Source organism: Corvus moneduloides, chromosome 5 (genome assembly GCF_009650955.1).
Source record: "Corvus moneduloides isolate bCorMon1 chromosome 5, bCorMon1.pri, whole genome shotgun sequence".
In the NCBI taxonomy this organism is placed as follows: domain Eukaryota; kingdom Metazoa; phylum Chordata; class Aves; order Passeriformes; family Corvidae; genus Corvus; species Corvus moneduloides.
Genome location: NC_045480.1, coordinates 9,359,419 through 9,379,128, shown reverse-complemented (window position 1 = coordinate 9,379,128; position 19,710 = coordinate 9,359,419). Strand labels below are relative to the sequence as shown.

Sequence of the window (19,710 nt, the reverse complement as noted above, 5' to 3'; positions counted from 1 at the left end):
ATAGAGAATTTCCTAGATTTCCTTACTCTTAAGAAATAATTTGCAAGTCCTTAGCATATGGAACAACTCTGCAGTACGTAGTATCAGACATACTCCTTTTCTGGCAGGCAAGCAACAAATCATATTACAATGAAAATCACTCCGTTCCCAGTGAATGGTTTCCCAAATTCCACTTGAAAGAAATTATTTTGGCCCTGCTTACTTACTGGGGTTAGTCAGTAAGTCCTCCTGCTCTTGTTTGGTTTTTAGCACATTTGAGCAAGTTACATGCTGAAAAGTGTCTAATTCATTAAAAACTGCTGCTACGATGCTATGCAAATATTGCTCTTCCAGAAGCAAATTCTTCTGAGAACCTGTTCTAAACACTTCGCTTTAGACATAAACCATGAGTTAATCCAGTTTGGATTTGAGATGTATCACAAAAGAAGAAAAATAATCCCTGGTGTGCACAAGTCTGCCCTGTGCCTTGTGCTGAGTGACATTTCCGTGACTCAGCAGGGCAGGAAGGAAAAGCCATGTCACCAAAAAATAGATGACGGCAGCTGCTTTGATCGGCTGCTGCTGCTGCTGCACACAGCATCGTTTGTGCCCCAGCAAGAAATAATGCTGCTGGTGTCACCCCTTGCTAACTGCAGCGAGAGCAGCAGTGGTATTCAAGTAAATGCCAGGAGGAGGTTATTGATTCATCGATCCTTAGCGAGGAGCCATCCCCCAGGCTCGAGCAGAGAGGGAGCCAAGCGCAGGGAGCGCGGCGCTGGCGCAGGGCTCCAGCTGAGCAGGTTTGCGCAGCGTTGTGGTAGCAAGCATTAGAGCTGCGTTGAATAAGTGGCTTCAAGCTCGCTGTTCTTCCAGAAGGAAGAGCGGTGTGGGCCCTTTTCCAGCAACCTCAGAGGAACTGCAGCGCAAGTTGCTGGCAATTCGCTGCCAGAAGCCCGGCCTCGCTGCTCAGAGCCTGCTACTGGCTTGGCAGCCGGCTGCATCCACCTCCCAGCTGTTTGCATCCCCACACTGTCTCTCCCTGGGTCCCTGCCAAGGCTGGCAATAGACGTGGGAAGGCCGGACCAGCCCCAGTCATCCCTGCCCTCAGCCGCGCTCCAGGTGCGCCCAGCAACTCCCGGGGAACCCCTCACACCGGCTCATCTCCGTGGGGGACAGTGGTGAGATTAGCTCCTGCTGTTCTGCAGTTCAATCACACACAGGTTCTCAAAATAAAAAGCATTAAAATCCAAAGATGTTTGCCAAGTGGAGAAAGACTGGAGCTTCTCTATCTTGCACTTCTGCTTGGGGACCCCAGCCTACCCCCAGCTGCAGCCCTTTCCCCTCACAAGGGTTCACTCAGCTCTTTTGCCCCTCAGAGGAAAATTTAAAGATTTAAAAAAAAGTATTTCAGATAAAATATTTAGGGCACTGGAGATTTTCATATCAGTTCATAAAAGATTTAAATACTAAAATGTAAATGGTGTTTTGGGTATTACTGCGAGGCAGCCTCAGGAATGGAAATTCAAGAGAAGTGTTGCAACCTATAAAGTTCAGACAGTACTCTTAAAAGTATTCTTAAAAGCCTGCCTCATCTGAGAGCTGCCAAAAAGGTAAGTAAAACCAAATTCACCAGCACCCTCATGCTGTGATAGCAAATGAGCTTATCTACTTAAGTGGTTGGTAATGGAATTTGAGACCACAAAAGAGGCAGATGCCATTTCTGGGATGGGCTGACAGCAGCATCACCCCTCCCACAGCATCCATGTCCTTACACTGGAAGCATATACATCTTCCAGGGGACTGTACTACACTTTATTCCCAATGCCATGCTCAAAGTGTTTCAGGGGAGTTAAAGTTCCCCTGAGAGCTACTGATAGGGCTCGTGAAGTCCTGTGTGGTCTGTGTTTGTAAATCCTTCCCCCAAAAGGATGACTTCTACATTTGTGCAGATGATCCACACAAATTCTTCAGGTACCACAACACTGGGTAGCATCTCCAAGACAAAGACAGGATTGGGAACTTAAGCATCAGCTCTGAAGTTTTGTGACAGGCAGGAGGATGACCCATCTCAACGTAGAAAGGTTTATTGCAATGTGCATGTGTAACATTGCCCCTTTTAACACAGTGGGTTGCAGTATTTGGGGTCCAGTGATCCCTCTTGGTTAAAGGATACACAGTCTTGTTCCCTCGTCATCCTAGGGACAGCCAGGAGGGGTCATCTACCCCTCTCACATCCAAGTGTGCCCCTCCAGCCAGCCTTCTGCCTCAGGACCCAACATCTCCCCTCACTGCCTTCATCATAAATTGCTGTTCATCATCAATTCCTCGGTTTCTTCCAGCTGTTTTCCCCTCTCACTGGCTCTCTGCTGTTTATCACACACTACTCTGCTCCAAACACTCTCCACCCACCAGGGTTAAGTTTATATTCCAGCCTTAGCATGCTACTTTGATCCAGCCATTATCTTCCATTGTTCTGGTCAAAACTAAACCCAGGAGCGTGTCCTCACTTCCTCTCTTGGCTGCAGTGCAGTGCTGCCAGCAAACCCATGAGCCCACAGACCAAGGACACATTTCCAAGCTGGCACAGGAGCATTCTGGCCAGCCTCAGGAAGCCTGTCTGCCTCCTTTCTTTCATAACTTCCCCTGAACTAATACACATCCACAAACCACATTTGGATACAAACTTCTCCAGGTCCAAGGCCAGCTGTCCAGTACCACCAGTGGTTTTCAAATCCTGCCTGGTGCTTTTCATTCAAGGTGGCATTCAGTGTTGTAGCCCAGAGGATGTGCCCCAAGTGTAGGTCAGTGAGGGGGAAACAGCATCATTTGCTTGGCTATAAATACCCACTGCAATGCGGTTATTCATAGAATCATAGAATACCTCAAGTGGGAAAGGACCCATCAGGTTCTTCAACACACTGCTACTCACAGGACTACCAAAACCAGAACCGTATAACCAAGAGCATTGTCCAGACACTCCTTGAACTCAGCCAGGTCTAGTGCCATGACCACTTCCCCAGGAGCTTGTTCAGTGACTGAGCACCCTCTCAGTGAAGAATCCCTTTCTAATGTCCAATCTGGACTTCCCCTGATGCAGATTTGGATGCAAGCAAAGCTAAGACTACACCAAAAGGAGTGGCAGAGTACCTGTCACCATCCATTTCTCAGCTGAGTCAATCATGCAAGTGCAATCAACAAGATTAATTTAAATTATGGATTAACTGGCCTCAGTTCACCTGTGGCAGATTAGAAGCACTCAAATGACTTCTTTTTGGCAGAAAAGCTGCCTCCAGTAGGTCAGCAAAGATTATCCTGAAGAGTAACTAAACAGAAGAGCTACGGACCAGATTTTCAGTACTGGAGAGCTGAACCTATTTCTAGCCCAACTGCACAGAGGACCAGGCAGATGCAGCTTAAATAAGAAACCTAACCAAGATGTTTGAGGGGGAGGTGCAGACCTGAAGTGTATGGAACCTAAAACCACACAGATGCAGGAGACATGCAGCATGAAGATGCAAGTACCGACAAGCTGTCTCAAGGGAGTCCGTGGCAGATGTGAATGGCACCAGGGAATTCTTATTTGTTTCATCCCTGAACATTCAGTTGATAGATTTCTACATAGCCAGAAGGATCCCCGTGTTCTTAGCAAATCTTCAATTGCTCAAAAGGTTGGGATTCTTTAATTATAAAATACAGCTTTAATGACTGTAGGACAAGAGACCTAAACAAAGAAACAAGGCACCACCATCTGACTGCAGAGAAGGAAGACTAAACAGTTTACAGAAAGCCAAACCAGTTCACAGCACAGTGTCTCATTCTCTTTTAGTGGCCAGTATTTTCCATTTTCTGTGCAAACAGAAGGACACGGTGTGGTTCTCAGGGGAGGCACTCTTGTGCAACTGCTATTAGAGGCAATTGGCCAACTCCAAAGGACTTAAAAGTCAGCCCTCTTCTCCCTCGGCCTCACTCCCCTTATTCTAAAAACTACTTGGACTGGCTTTAACTCCTGTTCTGCTGTGGTTTTAAAAGAGCTCAACAGCCTGATTCACAAACCATGCCAAGCAAGGGCAGAAAAAGTACAAGTGCCTCTTGTCACCAGCCATACAGATGAAAATATTCCCCATGCTGACTTTAATGCCCTGTCACAATATCCCAGTGGCTGAAGCCACTCAAGCAGACCAAAAATGCATCACAGGCAGCAGTCTTAAAACATTCAATGCTCATGTCATTGTGTTCTCCATTTGCACCCTCTTTCCTCTCTGCACACTGCACTTCATGATAACTGGACAGATTATATTAAAACTCATGCCTACTCTCTCAAATGATTTCTCATCATGTCTCAGCAGGAGCTAATTGAAGATTAAACTAATCATTCCTTGAGGCCTCTTCTGGAGTGTTTTATCACTTTTTGCGAATCCATTAAGGAGAACTTCAGTGAAGTGCTGATCTGGCAAGACCACTGAACACACAAGCGGGAGTGACTGGACAACCCAACACACATGTGAGAAACAAGGACTTCAGACATGCTCTGTAAATGAGACAAGACAAACCTTTTTCCATTCCTTCTGGCTGTAAAAACCAGCCGAGCAAAATGGTGATAAGTGTTTTCCAAAATACCATCCTGCCTTCCTGAAAGCAAAGGAGCAAGTCTGACAAGAGCTGCTTGATGTCACACTAAATATTCCCATGGAATTCTCTGATCTTCTCTGCCTCCTGAAATCTGGAGAATACCACAAGCAGCCACCAGTTACCAGCCACTGTAACTTGTGTTGATCCCTGCTTTAACCTGCTTCCACAATAGCCAAATTCTTTCATCGACTGATCTGTAGCTTCATCCCTGACCTCTGATCCGCCCAGCGCCTCTCTGGGTATTGTACACAGCTATCAGATAACAGCAATTGACATCCAGGCTTCCTCCAGCCTCGGGGTAAAAGCCATAACCACTGGGGCATGGCAGACCCCCAGATGAAAAAATTAATGTACTTTTTCTGCAGTGCCTTGCAGGGTTAGAGGAGTCATTTAACCAGAGATGAAAGCTGAAAGAAAGGTCCAGAAAGCTTTTCTTGTTTTGAAGCAACAGAAAACACCCACTGGAATGGCAGAACCAGATGCTTCACTTAGTAATAAAATTCATGGTCCCAAAAGCAGGATCCAACTTACACTTACTAGTGTTTGGTTTGAAAGAAATGCACATTTTCAAGCCTCTTCTACTGTAAAAGCAGAAGAGAACCCTGAATATTGGTAACCACAACTATCAGGATTATTTTGAGAGTCTTTTCTAAATCTCATTTCGGTAAATGTTTTAGAAACATTATTGTGCTATATTCTACTCTGCCTCCCTGTGTTGTTTTTATTTTACAAATGAGAACTCCTTAAGGCAGGCATCACATACAAGTTCCCATCTAAGCATTTAAAATACTACAGGCAGTGTGAGTTATCAGTCAAGTTTCTGGAATCACTCTCACTTTTAAGATAATTTAGATGGCTCTCAATACTTTCAATGTGCTACAATATGGGAAAGCAAGATCAGCTTTGGTTCAGATTCTCAACATAATATGATTGCAGTACACTCAGAAATGGTAAAAAAAAAAAAATCAACTCTCTTTCATTCCCAATTGCTCAATTCAGTATGAAACCACAGTAAAACTGTAAGCAAATCTTGTGAATAAGGTTCTCATTTACACTTGACAGAGAGCCAACATCTGTATTGCTATTTATTTATACACACACACATATAAATACACACCATTTTTATATTTTCATATATATACACATGCACATTATTTTACCTGGTTACTTTCTAAAAGTAACTATTCCAACGTAAGTCTTGGAAGAGGAGAAGAAAGACCAGCTGAAGCAAGACTGGGCCGTAGCCTCACTGTAGAGCCCAGGGAAATCTCTACATGCACATTAAACCTCAGAAAGTGGAAGAGCATTGTATTTTCCCTCCAAAAATTCAGAAATGCATTGCATGTCCTTACAGACAGCACCATCTCAGGCAAAACCAAGACTTCTAAGACTTCTAAAAATCAAAAACCATGCTTGGATGCCACAATTTCTTTCCAGTGCTCTGTAGTGTTACATAAGAATCACCAAAAACCAGAAATTACTTTGCCTGTCTTTAAACCAGTATTCTCATTAGGGAATTCTGCAGGTAAAAGGTTGGGGAAATGGTTAAGTCCAATATGGAGCTGCAAGAAGGCATGTCCCCCATGAGGCACAAAAAGTTGCTGAACTCTTAAAACCATGAAAAAAAATATTAAAAGTCAACACATTTAAAAATACACCCCTTCAGCCTACTGGCTAAAAGCTCTGAAATGGTCCATCCACAGAGCACCCTCAGAGCCAGTGCATCAGAAGGAATCAAATGGTTCAAGGATAAAGCACCGACCACTTAAACCCTGTGAAAACACAGGTCAGCGATCACCACAGAGAGCAGGTGTCACATCGGGGGCTCCTCTGCCCAGAAGGTACCAACCTGTGAAATGACTCCCTACAGGGGACTAAAACAGTGACCAACTTGACCTCCTCTGGCTGAAGAGAAGACAATGCAGCACCTTCTACACACTCAGAAGTTGCAGCCTTGAACCACTTGGCTCCATTCCCTTCCCAGCTTTTCAGAGGAGCAGAAGGAAAGCACAGGCTCAACGCACAAACCCACACTTTTATCAGAGTTTTATGGTGTGGAAGAAAAGCTTCAGTACCTGCTGTCCTAGGAACAGAAGATCCTCCATGAGCTTTAAAGTCAGTGCAGGCCTCCTCACAGCAGATCACCGACCCAGAGCTGAACTTCGCATCTGGGGAGAGAGAGTTTGGCAGGACAAGGCACCATGTGGGGAGGGGAATGAGGACACATTTCGTACCAACCCAGGAGGAAGGTCACCCAGGCTCTGCCAGGGGTATCTTGAGAAGGTCTAGCGAGGTGGGTTTGGTTTAGTTGTCAAACTCTAGCCTTTCGGACTGCACCAACAAATGCCTTCCCCATGCTATACAGTCCATCATAAATAACCTGAATCGGCCCATAAGCCTTCAACAACCTCATTCCTGCGTGCTGAAAGCTGCTCACTTTAAGCCTAAAGAATATGACAGACATTCTTATCTGCACATCTTACCACTGCCAGCAAAAGGTATCTCTTTAAAAGACATTCCAATCTCACCCAGGGCACCAGCAAGTATAATTTTTCCCAAATTTTCTCATCTGCCCAATTTTTCCGTTAGCAACTTAACACTCAGTGCTCAGCCTGCTGTCCTTCAGAGGATCACAAATCTTTCTTTAACATATGGTGGGTGCTGAAGGTAGTGTATTTCTATTTTACACAAGAAGGCAGAGACAAGCAAAGGGGAAAAATTTCTAAAGCTAGTAAATGACTGTGAAACTGAAATAATTTTCAAAAGAGAATTGGACACTCCAGAGCTGAAGTTAACCTTGCATGTCCTTCAGTGACATCTCACAATGAAATGTCCTCCATTCACTTCAGGCAAGGTTCTCAAAGCCACACAGGGATCTGAAGGGCATCACAAAAGGAAATTCCAAGTCTAAAATGCGGAGCTAAATGAGCCATAACTTCTCCCCTCCTCCAACCTAACAGTCCACAGGAGCCCACTTTTTCACCAAAAGAAGGTTTTGGGGTACCTCAGGTTTTCTTTCCTCCATGTTGAGATCCAAACATTGTGGCCAAGCTGAACCTCTCAGCACTGATGCCTCTGAAGCCCCCTGGGGACTGGGGAGTTGTGGGCACAACCAGCACTCCTCAGTTGGCTCTGATGCCGGGTGAGGGAGCAGCCACCCCGAGTTTCATTTAAAGACTTGGCTGGAGGAAGAGGGTGTGGCTGGGGTGGCACCAAAATAGCACCTGCTGCCAGGCCAAGGTGGTTGCAACTTCTCCCTGTGGATAGAGGCCCTGGGCTTGGACTCTGCCTCCAGGGCTGGTTTTGATTTTTATCCAGAGATGTTCTAATGCAAATTATATAGTGAGCAGCCTTGGGAATGCCGCCAGGTACCTGCTCCCCACCTCCCTTTAGGTAGGCAGCAGTCAGGCCCCCACTTGCTTCTCCTCTCCGGGTCTGCGAATCCTTCTCTGCACCATGGCACAACTTCAATAGGAAGAGCTGAGAGGTTGCCTACAGCCTGGGAAGGGACAAGCAGATTTGAATATCCCTTGGGAGAAGGAGGACCCAAACCCAAGTTCGACCACTTCTGAGATGAGTATTAAAACCATTAAGTTATTATATGAAAACCACCACACCAATCATTTGTATCTTAAGCAGCAAGTGCAAGGCTGTGAGCTGAGACCTCAGCAACAGGGGCAGGTTTGACTCACCTGGCCAGGTTTGGAGCTTGCAGAGTGTGGGAGCAGCTTGAGGGATGCAGCGTGAGAGCTGCCATGGGGATACAGGTGGGAAAAGGGTCTCCAGGAGTCTGAGCAGATACCAAGGAAAGGACTGCAGAGGAAACTGTATCTTGCAAATAACTCCTCTTGAAATCACCAGATACACATCTGTTCCCACCATTTGAAGTCCTAACCTTACTTTAGGGTTAAAATGTCAAACTAAAATCTCTATTATTACCACCAATGTGCTTTTACCTTGAATTTTTAAGCATTTGTTTAAGCTGAGGTTAAAAAGAGTCTGGGCTCCTTGACTGCTAAGCAGATCATAAAACTCTCTGGAGTACAATAGGCTATAGAAATTTTCTATGGTTTTTCCAGTGATTGCGTGCCTAGTTAGCTTCCTTCACTTTCTTCATCCTCAAAAGATGCTTAGCTGCAAAAGTTTAACTAAAGGCGTTTCCTAAAGGAATTTTTAGAGTAGCTGTTAGCCAATGTGTTTTTATCACAACCCAACAGAATAAAGTATGAGCTAGCTACATTTTATTGTTAGGGAAAAGGTTTTAATTAAAGAGCAAGTCTACACATGTGTTTTTAAATACCATGAGCCTGATTTTCTTCAAATTCATTGTTTCTTCCAATTCTTGAAATATGCATTTGAAAGAAGAAAAGGACAGGCAGCACTATTTGGAAGTTGCAAAAAAGTATTTTGAGAAAATAAATACATTTTAATCTCACAGAAACAGACTAACCATAAAAATAGGAGGTACGAGGTACAGAAGTGGCACTTTTTGACAAAACAGAGGAGGTATCCCTCTAAATAGGAATAGATGAATAGGCAGAATAAATGGAAATATTTACAATTCATTTTAGATATTTAGCAAGATAATTTTGTAGGTAGATGTGTGCAGGACCTCCAGAATTTGTTTCAGGCCCATTCAGAAATAAAATCTTACACAAGACTTTGATTTAGATTTCAGACTCATCTCGGTGACACAGTCATTAGTTTATCCAGCGGCATTAAAAGTGAACACCAAGTGCCCTAAACTTCCTCCCACAGAATAAGAAAGGGAGAGGTAAAATTCACTGTCATTCCACGCTGATGATTTTTAGACAGAATTTCCCACTCACCTTAGCAAGGTGATAATTAAAAAATCTCTGCCAAGGAACACAACCTCCTCACCGGACCCCCGCAGCTCTGAACACACCTGCTGCTGGAATTTGATATCCTGGATCTAGAGCATCACAAAGTGTTAGGGAGTCTTGTGTTAGGAAAAAGTACACAGTTGCACAGAGATTAAATTCCTTGGAGTTCCTTCTTTTTTTTTTCTAAGGAAAAGGAAGAGAGAATCTTGCATTTTCCTAAGTCTGAATGTACGGACACAAACACAGCTTATGGTCCTTCCAGCCAAGCACCTGATGGCTACAGAAGAAATACCACACAGTTGTGTCTCCACTGACCTGCTACAGCTGTTTTTTCAGTATTTGCAGTGGTGTGGGAGCATTAGAAAGTTTAATATTGCTTTTGTCTTTTGGAGAGCAATGCCAGTCAATCCTCCCTGCACTATCACATTATAATTAAATATTCAAAAATTAATTATACCATATGACAATACAGAGTGCAGTCTTACCAGCCCTAAATCAGGGTCAGGTTTATGCTTTTGTACCCTCTGCCTGTTGAGGAGGATTTCCCACGAGCATTTCACAGGATGGATCCACACCCCACAGTGGATACCTGAGCTCAGGCTTTTTTTTCCCCCACAGAACACCAAGATGTAGATCAGAGCTTGCCCTGATATCCACAGCAGTTGCTGCATTATCTGTCAGTGTGTGTTCTGCACCACAATGAAAGAGAATCCAGACTGCAGGAAAACCTGCTGCGCACACCATCCCCTTCCTCTGAATCCCACTATGAGAAAAGCCTTTGTGCCACTGTGTCACTTTCCAGCATGGGCTGACGCCCAAACTCACAGCTGGTACAACCACCACCCCTTACTCAGAGGCAAGCAAGGTCTCACTGCCCCGTATCCTTCCTCCTCTTTCACATCTCAGGACTTTTCCTCCTTGGCACAGGAGCTCAGCATTGATTTAACTCCCCACAATTTGGCAGTGTTTGTTTTCACAGACCAACCACCATCATTCTCCCAAAACAAAGAAGGAAGGAAAGGTCACATGAGGAAAATCCTACACTCCCACACAGCACTGTGGAGCTCTCCTACAGCACTCACTAGCCTGTACTTCATGCCAGCCTACATCTTCAAACCCTTGAGCCCCAGCTCCTGGGCAGATATTCTTGGTGAGAAGGACATTCACTGCAGACCTTCATCAATGACACAGTCACTTCTGTGGTTGCAACTATAGCCAAAATCTGAAAGAAATATCCCCTCTAGTTCACACTTCTGTCTAGGTCAGTCACCAAAGGTGCTCCACATAAGCTAGAGACTGGGTGTTGGTGCAGCACTCAGTAGCCCTAAGAAGCAGAAACTCCCAACTAATGCTGAAAAAGACAGCTTCTAGTCAGATTTAAGCTGAGTCCTTAGACAGAAAGGGTGGTTCATCAGGAGACTGGTCTGGCCTCTGAAATAAATGCATCAAATTCTAAATATGATTTGATTTGATCCAAATGGATGCCTTTTCTGGGCCTGGCACTACCCAAGATAAACCTGTGTGCTTCAAACAAGAAAAAATGTATTTTCCATGGACCAGGACAGTACCTCACCTTTTCTCTTCTGACATATTCCCAGTCTCGCAGTCAGAGACTGCCCAGAGCCTTCCCAGTTCCCCTGACTCCCAGAGAAGAGTCTCCAGGGTGTATTGTAGTAGTATAGATGTAGAATGGTTATGCAGATCACTGAAGGCATCTTCCACCAATTTGTGATGCATTTCAAGAACTTTACAAGCAAGAAAATAACATGCATCAAGCAATGAAAATGAACGAAGTTTTTTTCCTACGTAGATTATATAAAATATTTTGGCCCACTTAAAACAGATATCCTCAATTGAAATTGTATCTGGCTACAATGAGGTAATGGGTTTGTTATTACTGATTCATTGTTGCACAGCTTTGAGTTTTACTGTGGAAAAATGGGGGTTCACTGGTATGGAATTGTATCTCAAATAAAGTAAGGAAAACTGATATAGAAAAGGGGAACAGTTCCTTTAACTGTAGCTATATGGGGGGTTTTGTCAGCCTAATTATTCTGCAGCAGAAACAACCATGAACTCTTCTCTCCCACTGATTATCTCATAACCATCTCTCTGAACAGTACAAGCAAAAAATTCCTCTGCACCCTCCTTCCTTTAATGAGGACTATGGAAACAGCAGAGACATCAGACATTTTACATGCTTACCTCTCCCCATATGTCCCACAGATGCCAAAACTCAAAAATTTCCCTTCCCTGGTGTCAAAATAAATATGAAAAAGGATTTTCACAAACATAAAAGAGACGGGGAAGGGAAAATTGGGCAGCTTTTCAGTGGATATGATAGATAATTCAGATGCGACCCAAAAAAAATAGTTTTAGAATCTAGCTCAGTTTTCAGGATGAATGACACTGCTGAACACGGGGGGAATGCACAATAGGTGGTGCAGCTGTCTACTGACATGTAGGCAGAGCTGAACAAGCTTTCTGCATTCAGGGACCAGACAGTTCTCTGGCAGCATTTGAGAAACACATGAAACACAGGAAAAAGCTGTGTGCCGTGGTGCCAGCAGGAGTAGAGTCTGGACATGGTGATCCCAGGGGTCCTTTCCAACCTGTGTTTAAATCTCTTGGCAGAGAAACCCTCCTGTGCTTATGACCATTCTTGCAGATTTCATGTGTCCTATTTCTACTTCTCCTGTATTTAAGAAAGTTACCCACTGTGCAACACCTGGGCATATTGAGGATTTACACACAAGCCTTTTTTTGGTTTTATTTTAGGTCTTCTTTAAAGTCTTTTACATCCAATTTATCATCCTGATCACTCCTAAGGATTGAGCTGATACCTTCCAAGAACTACTCACAATGACACCAAGATACTTTCCTGAATGGTGACATCTCTGTGGATGCATATGTATGGTTCTTTTCCCTTTCTGCATTCTTTGCAGAAGTCTAGATTAGGTGAGAAAATGGAGAATATTCACAGCCAGTTTTAACTTTAGCCTACCTTGAAAATGTCTTACTGGTGAGTTTGTCAACTCTCCTTTTTTTCTTAGAGCTTTAGTAGGTAATTTAACAATAGAGAAACCAACAGAGATTCTTGCCACCTGGTGATGTCCTGCAGTTGGAAAAAGGATGACTCAATGCCCTCCCTCTATTTTGTTATCTTTAACTAATTAGAACCATAACCAGTTCAAAACTACAGGAACACATTCCCTTTTATTTCTTGACTGTTTAGGGGATTTGATGACTGTTGGTAAGGGGCCTTGGAAGTCCAGCTAGGCCTTATCAGCTGAATCACCTCTGCACAAGGGCTGCTGAGCTTCAAAGGACACAGATATGTGACAGGTTCCTTCTACAAAATTCATTTTTCCATCCACCCAATATGTCATATTTAGAAGTCTTCATTTTATTTTCCATATATGTGACCAAGGCAGGCTTGATTTACCAGTGTACACAGTCCTAAACATCAGTTGCATTTGCCACCTTCACTTGCCACATCAATTATTTAGTTCATATCAAAGGAAACCATTAATTTAAGAACTCCACATTTGGGACTCTTGGGTGGCTACCATGGCTACCACCTATTTTTATCAATAGTATTACGCATTTATCCAATTGTTCTAAACCTGTTCTGCTGACACTTCAGTTTAAAACACACTTTTAGATGCTTTCAGGTACCAAAATGCTCCAGAAAGACAGCTCCCTGAGATGTTTTATAATGAACAGCAAAGCAAAGATTTATTTAGCCTTGCTGTAACAGCTCTGTGTACTTTGAGTGTTCTTATTATACTACAATTGCCTATCAAGCCTGCTGATGGACAGGCTCCCTACCCTTCATGTGTTTGAAGGGGTTTTCTCATTGTTTCTATGAGTTTAGCAAGTTGCTCCTCAAAATTGATTTTACCTGCCTTGTTTAACTTGCCTTATTTAACTTGCCTGTATGCTCTTTTCTATTTTCTCTGTTCAAACACAACCTCCACTTTCTGAAAGATGTCTTTTTACTCCTAACATCATTCTGCTCTTCTACTGAACAACACCAGCTTTTCAGAGTCCTCCTCAGTCCCTTGATAGAAGAGGATACACGCTCCTTTGAGCTCACATTATAAAGTCTTCTCACCAGCTGCCTGTCCTCTGCAAGTATCTTACCCTTTTAGCTGCTCCTTTGAACAACAAAATTAATAGAATCATTCATATATTTATCTAATCATTCATATATCTATCTATTAAAAACTGTATTGTTTGCAGAGGGACAAGAGAACTGGGTTTGTCATGCTCATTGCACATTGCTCTGGGTTAAAATCAGTGTTGTCTTTTCCCTGTTACATTAAATCACAGAATCATAGAACAATTTTTTGTTTCACACCCCTGTATTGCTTTCCGTGTTGTCTCTCACATCAAGGTCTTTCTCCTTTTCTGATCCTCAGTTGAGTGTCTTTGGTATTTCTCCATTTCCCTCTGCAGAGAAAGGCCCTTCCTTCCCTTGTACTTCACTGATCTCTCTGGATAAGAAGTGTCTCAAACAAATACCAGTCTCTCCTCCAAATTAAATTGCTCCACTTGCCAAGGCAAGGGTAGCCCATATTTCCAAAACAGAGTCGTCATATTTTCTCAGCCAGCATTTTGATGGAGAATTTTCTAGACAGCTTCATGACCATGTTTCAGTCATCACTGTGCAATGATAGCAATTACAAACACAGTCAACCTCAATATCAACACTGCCACCTCCACGCCTACCTGAGACAAGAAATGTATTCCTCTAGCCTTTTTTTCCTTTGTTTCCCACGAGAGAACTGAAGTTCTCTGGAAGGGCAGTTTATTCACACCCCCAGGACAGTTTGGATGACAAGCCTAAGAAGATTAGCTTCTGCAATGGTTTCTAAAAACCACTGTAAGAAGGATCACTGACATGGATGACTGATTTTCATCCAGGAGATTCTAGCATTGTTCCACTGTCTCATGCATTTATTAGGATTTCATTTCCTTCTGGAGCCTCAAGGGAAATTTCATAATCAGCACACCTGGTATGTGTAGTATAAATAATTAAGGGGATGCCCTCTCTAACGATCTATGCAGAAAGGCTGTTCTGCTGTAAGAAATGGCCTGGATCACAGCCTTATCAGAAAAAAGAACAAGGATTATAAGATCCTTTCCATTTTCAGACTCAGAAAGCTTCATGAACATTTACTGAACCAAATGGAGTCAAGGTAGAGGGACCTACTCAGTCAGTATGTTTGTGAGTTGTTTCAACATTACTCTTTCTGTGCCGTCAGCATAAATGGTACCTAGAAAAATGGTGACAATCCCACAATTTAATTTATTGCTTGCCTTAATAAAAAAGACCACAACACCAATTTAGCTTATACTCACATCAAAAAAAAACCACTTTATGTGACAAGTTTGGCAATAAGCCAGCACTGCATAAACTGGTTTGATGACAAAAATACTTAGGGCAGACCATGTTAAAGAGGACAGAGATCATGAGATGCCCTCCACACTTGACATTATCTGTTCAGCAATTTGCAAGGGCAGTAGTTGTTACAGCCCCAGCTCTGGTGGTCTTTCGTTGTTTTCCCCCAGAAACTAAGCATCAAAGTCCTCACAAAGTGGACATTATTAGAAAAAGGAATTACTTTATTACAAACTCAAGTTTTACTTTAAAGCTTCTAAAAAAAGTTTTATCATATCATGTGCTTCACTTTATGGTGCCATCTGTAACTGAAGTACAGTACAGTAAATGACATATTTGGAATCCAGTTTTGCAGATAACAGAGGTTAAGCAGCTCATTTGAATATGCCTCTTTGATATATAACTGAAATAGTTTCAAACACTGAGATTTGCTCACCATCATTACTCCCACTTTCCAACACATTAATTGGATATAGGAAGTCAAATCCAAAAAGTCAGCTTCTCATCAAGGACTGTATTCTAATTCTGATTTTTTACAGCTGAAAAAAGTGCTAATGAATCATTTGTGAGCAGAATATTAGACCTGATATGAACAGCACCAGACATGCAACATTGTGTAAAAATACTCTCACCCTTTCAACTTGCCCAGTTACCTCCTGTCCATCTAAAGCTCTTACCCATTTTTGTAAAGCAGATTTGAAAGACCTATGACTATTTAAATCTATTGCTATTAGTGTGAGTAGGCCATACTTAAATTAAATTATTAATGTGTTATGAACCATAAGCATATTCATTACCAGAATTTCTCTCTTTCTAAAATATAATTGGATACTATATTGGACTGATGGGGCACATCCTTACACCTGCATGTTGCTTCAGGGGGACTCTGCTTGGGTACAAGGGTCCTCTAGAACCCGCAGTTACAGCATGATAAAGCATCACACGATTACAGTCATTCCACCAAGACAAATAAAGACTCACCTTTCTCTTCTAACTTTGTCTTGGTAACATCAATACCTTACCCTTCATTTAGAAAAAGAGAAGGAAGAAGTTACCAAGGTAGAAGGATCCAGGCACCCCATGATAAAATTCAGTATTTGGTTTCAGTGCAGGCCTGTTCTTATCCTACACAGAGCAGCAGGATGCACGGGATGTGTTAAACCCATTTCAGAAGGCTCAGCAAAAAGGGGGTTTCAGTTTAGGAAGTGGTAACAGGTGGGCTCTGGGCATGTCTGGAGTGAAAACCCACTAGTAAATCTTCCCCAAGCTGAGCAGTATTTTCCCCCTCTTTGAGAAGTAAATATGTGATTTGAAAAGGCACAGAACGGATTTACTTCCATGGAACAAGCGCACAACAGCTTCAGGTGCTCTGTGAAACTCAAGACTCACCTTTTCCCTCTGCATGCTCCACGCTGCTCTAGTGGGATCTCCCTCCCTCGACCCTGCTCCCCTCAGCCCAGTTCTCCTGGTCTGCAGGGGCACAGCTGTTTGAGCCCACTGACACCACTCTGCTGTAAGTGCTCCCAAGCCGTAGGGACTAAGGGGTTAATCCAGCTCGCAGGCATACATTAAACCGTGCTAAGAGCATTCCACGGAAATACCATCGTGAACCAGCAGCCCACAAGGAATAGCCAACCTGACATGCTCTGTGTCCGGGCAACAGACAAATACACTGGCTTTTGAGATCAGCAGCAACAGGGCATTTTGTGGGGCACTCATGAGCCCTTAGAAATCCATGGGCATGGAAAACTAGCCATTGTATGGACAGCTGCATGGAAAAAACCCTGGAAAGCCATTCATGCAGCACTAGCTGTGAAAGTTGTATTTGCTTTAAGCAGACTGGAGTTCTACCACCTGTTTAAAAGGCAAAATACTTCCTCATTAATTTTAAGAGCTGTGGCTCTGTCCCCCCTTCTCTTTGCATAACATGTGGTAAAGACACACACTTACAGGAGAATAAAGAACCTGTAGCTGTAAGTATCCCAGATATTGATCTTTATCAGGCTATATAAACCAGAGCTTTAGCAGTCTCTCAGGAGTTTGCTGTAAAAGCAATTGGAACTGCAATTAACAACAGCACATCTTAGGATAGGGAAAGACTTCTAACTAGAAGCTAATTAGGAGGGCAAACACTGAAGCTTGTTAGCTGAGATGCTAATGAGAATTATATTTGAGTGGCAGCAGACTAGCTATTCAGAGTTAATTAGAAACCTCAGCTGATCGTATATTGCTCTTAAGAGCTTTCAAAACAAACAACTGGAAAAACTGTCCCGCAGCTAAGGATCCAGCATGCCATGCTGAGTAATTCATGGGCACAGGGAACAGCCAGAAGATTACACTCAGGCATCAGGGTAATTTAACAGCATGTGGAAAAGGTAGAGGAGGTTTTTAGGAGGTGCATATGCTCCTGGATTTTCAAAGGATCTGTTAATCTGTGGGTGGCAACCCTGATGCTGCATTACACAGTGCTGGTGAAAACGGCGTGCAGTTACACCAGGGGGTGAGCAGGGGGGACTGCCACATGCCCAAAGTATCCTCACCAGCCTTGTGCAGAAGTGGCACAAGGACCTGGGCTGGCCTAACAGCCCTTGGCAGCTTTCATATCCCATCCCCAGCCTCTCCCACCCCAGCTCTCAGCTCTCATCCAGGAAAGCTGCTGCTGGGAGCTGTACCAGGTGAAGCTGCAGCTGTGTGCAAGTTGCTCTCACCATGCCTTTGCCTTCCTGGGGCACGGGCGAGGTTTACTCTCCCCCTCTCTTTGTGCAGTGAGGGGGTGGGGTAAAGAGTAAATCAGGGCACTTAGAAGGGAAAAACCTGTTAAATGTAACATAGCTGCAATGGGGATGGTGAAGTGTGGCCTTACCTGGGCTGAGTTGCATGGCTGGTTCCTGCTCTGAGCAGAGCCAGGGAGGCTAAGCAAAGGGACTGCGTGTTTAAATGTTTCCTCTGTGCCTGATTGGAAGCGCAAGAGCCAGTCAGGAGCAGGGGAGAGGCTGCTAAACTCAAAGTAGGTTGCTTGTTTCAGGAAAAGGTTGGATACTGGAGAACCTCCACACTGAGCTCATGAAAACACATGAAAACGTTCAGTCTCACAGGGGAGAGAAATAGTCCAGAACAATCAGGGGATTTTCAGTTTTGCAGAGGCCCTGTTTGCATTAAAACTTGCAGCAATTTAAGCAAAACCTGGTTTTAATTCTATTTATTGAAACCGATTGCAAACCCATGTGGATACTCTTAAACAGATTCAGCTTTCCAAAAGAAAAAGCACTGCAAAGCAGATTTCAATTAAAGCACAGAGGAGCATCCACAAACAGTTTTACACCAGTGTAATTAAATAGATTTCAAAGTTTAACTTTGGTTTAACTAAAGATTTCAAAGTTTAACTTAAAACAAATGTGACTTTTAATGCATATGTGACCTGGCAGTCACTGGCTGTTGGCATATAGGAAAGTAGGGAACTTTGCATACTGAAACCTCCCTGGGAGAGTCCTGGGAGTGAAGAGGCGTAAATACACCCTTCACAAAAGTCTTTTAGTATCTGCAGTGGTAAGTGTGTGAAAGTATAAAAATTAAGAGTAGATAGTAACACTGTCAACTGTAATCCATACATCCATTTCTCTCTTAAAGGAAAAAAATTCCTGATGCATAGGCAGTATTCTGAAGAAACAAATTTACTTCCCTAGAGCTTTGGGAACCCTCATTTTCGCTCAATGTATTTGAAGCAAGAGTCCTGGATTGTGGTTATTCAGGTTTAACAGGACTTGGAAATGCTGACTGAAGCTAGAGGTAAAATTCCCCCCACACCAGAGTGATGTAGCTCTGGGCTTGACCACACTGCAACTCGCTGGAGATCATCCCAGCCACAGCCACATGGCTGGGCTCAGCAGAAGCAGTCCACTGGTGACCAGGACATGATGGTGGGCTTGACAAAGCATTTCACAAATCCAAACTCACCAGTGGCTGGTGCCTGCCATCCCAGGGCTGGGGGCATGGGCTGGGGGTCACCTTACACAGCTTTTCTGGGTTTAGTGCAAAGTGTAATAAGCTGCTTGGCAACTCAAACCAGGCTAAATAAAAGCAACAGAAGAGATTTAAGTAACTCATATGAATGCTTCAGAGAAGATTTTCCGGTGGGGAACTAAGGGTAGGGATAGTGGTACCTGCAGGCAGTGCTAACAAACTGCTCTCCAGCTGGTGCAGGTCCTGGACACAATCCAGCCAGCACAGCACAGCAATGAAAGGCAGCTGCTGTCCTCTCATCACTAAGTGCTTCTGGTAGATTTCCCCTGTATGACAGACTGTGAAAGCAGCCTTCCCAGAGCTGCAGCCCAGCCTGGAAGCAAACCTGGGCAAGGTTCTAAGTGTTTCTAGGGTTTGTATCACTGACAGCAAGCAGGTGCAGCCATAGGAACAGGTGGGCAGAGCTTGGATTAGGCCATAGACTCGTTTGTCTCTGTTTTCCCTTTGTGACCATCCCAGTGCCTGGAGTGGAAGGCTGGGACGCTGGTATCAGACACAGTATCATCCACAGGGTATGTATCTCCAAGGAGTACTGGACAGTAATTCCAGTGCCTGAGCTGACAGTGGAAAAAAGTATGTACCTGTAATCTAACCCTTAAAAGGTCAGTTCAGCTAAGACTGATCCTTTTCTCAGAGTCAGAACTCAGCTAAAAACTGAGTTCTCTGGATACTTTATGTTACCTTGCTAAGCAATCTCTGTGCTCCTCAGACACCCTGAACACAGCCATCAATTTCCCCCCATGGATTCAGGAGGATGACACACAGCCTTTTAACATCCTAGCAAGCATAGTTACAAACTGTAACTTTCCCCATTTGTTATGTGTGCTTGTT

At 43.6% G+C, this 19,710-nt stretch overlaps 1 protein-coding gene across 3 annotated transcripts in view; it reads right to left on the bottom strand.

The window, feature by feature from the left end:
- Window positions 1-17,781, bottom strand: part of MSANTD1 (Myb/SANT DNA binding domain containing 1) — a 45,395-nt gene extending 27,614 nt beyond the window's left edge. The window contains exons 1-2 of one of the 3 annotated variants that reach the window (XM_032108016.1): window positions 7,613-7,766; window positions 6,684-6,776 (exon numbers count right to left, since the gene is read on the bottom strand). Coding sequence is in view for 1 of the 3 variants with exons in the window: in XM_032108015.1 (XP_031963906.1) it covers window positions 17,723-17,738 (16 nt within the window). In the remaining 2 variants the exon portion in view is untranslated. Of the gene's footprint in view, window positions 1-6,683; window positions 6,777-7,612; window positions 7,767-17,722 lie in introns of those variants that run through there. The other 2 variants (XM_032108015.1, XM_032108020.1) reach the window with 2 other exon arrangements.
- Window positions 17,782-19,710: the final 1,929 nt, after the last annotated feature.